The sequence below is a fragment of the Antrostomus carolinensis genome, unplaced genomic scaffold (genome assembly GCF_000700745.2).
Source record: "Antrostomus carolinensis isolate BGI_N321 unplaced genomic scaffold, ASM70074v2 scaffold30506, whole genome shotgun sequence".
NCBI classification, from domain to species: Eukaryota; Metazoa; Chordata; class Aves; order Caprimulgiformes; family Caprimulgidae; genus Antrostomus; species Antrostomus carolinensis.
The window spans coordinates 1,974-2,229 of record NW_010322998.1 but is presented as its reverse complement, the minus strand read 5'-3'; the positions used below and the strand labels follow the sequence as shown (position 1 = coordinate 2,229).

At 64.1% G+C, this 256-nt stretch overlaps 1 protein-coding gene across 1 annotated transcript in view; it reads left to right on the top strand.

The window, feature by feature from the left end:
- Positions 1-54: 54 nt before the first annotated feature.
- The window catches only part of LOC104526883 (fibroblast growth factor receptor 4), a gene marked incomplete at both ends in the record, with an annotated part of 1,674 nt that continues 1,472 nt past the window's right edge, over positions 55-256 (top strand). The window contains one exon of the mRNA XM_029085574.1: positions 55-245. Within this exon, the coding sequence (XP_028941407.1) occupies positions 55-245 (191 nt within the window). The remainder of the gene's footprint in view (positions 246-256) is intronic.

Below are 256 nucleotides of genomic sequence, written 5' to 3'. Positions count from 1 at the left end.
GCTGGGGTGGGACAGGCCAGGGCAGGGGCTGAGTGGAGTGGGCACCTTTCCCAGGGCCACTGTACGTGATCGTGGAGTTTGCTGCGAAGGGCAACCTGCGTGAGTCCCTCCGCGCCCGCCGCCCCCCGACACCTGACTATACTTTTGACGTCACGACAATGCCCGAGGAGCAGCTCTCTTTCAAGGACCTGGTCTCCTGCGTCTACCAGGTGGCCCGTGGCATGGAGTACCTGGAGTCCAAACGGGTAGGGCTGGC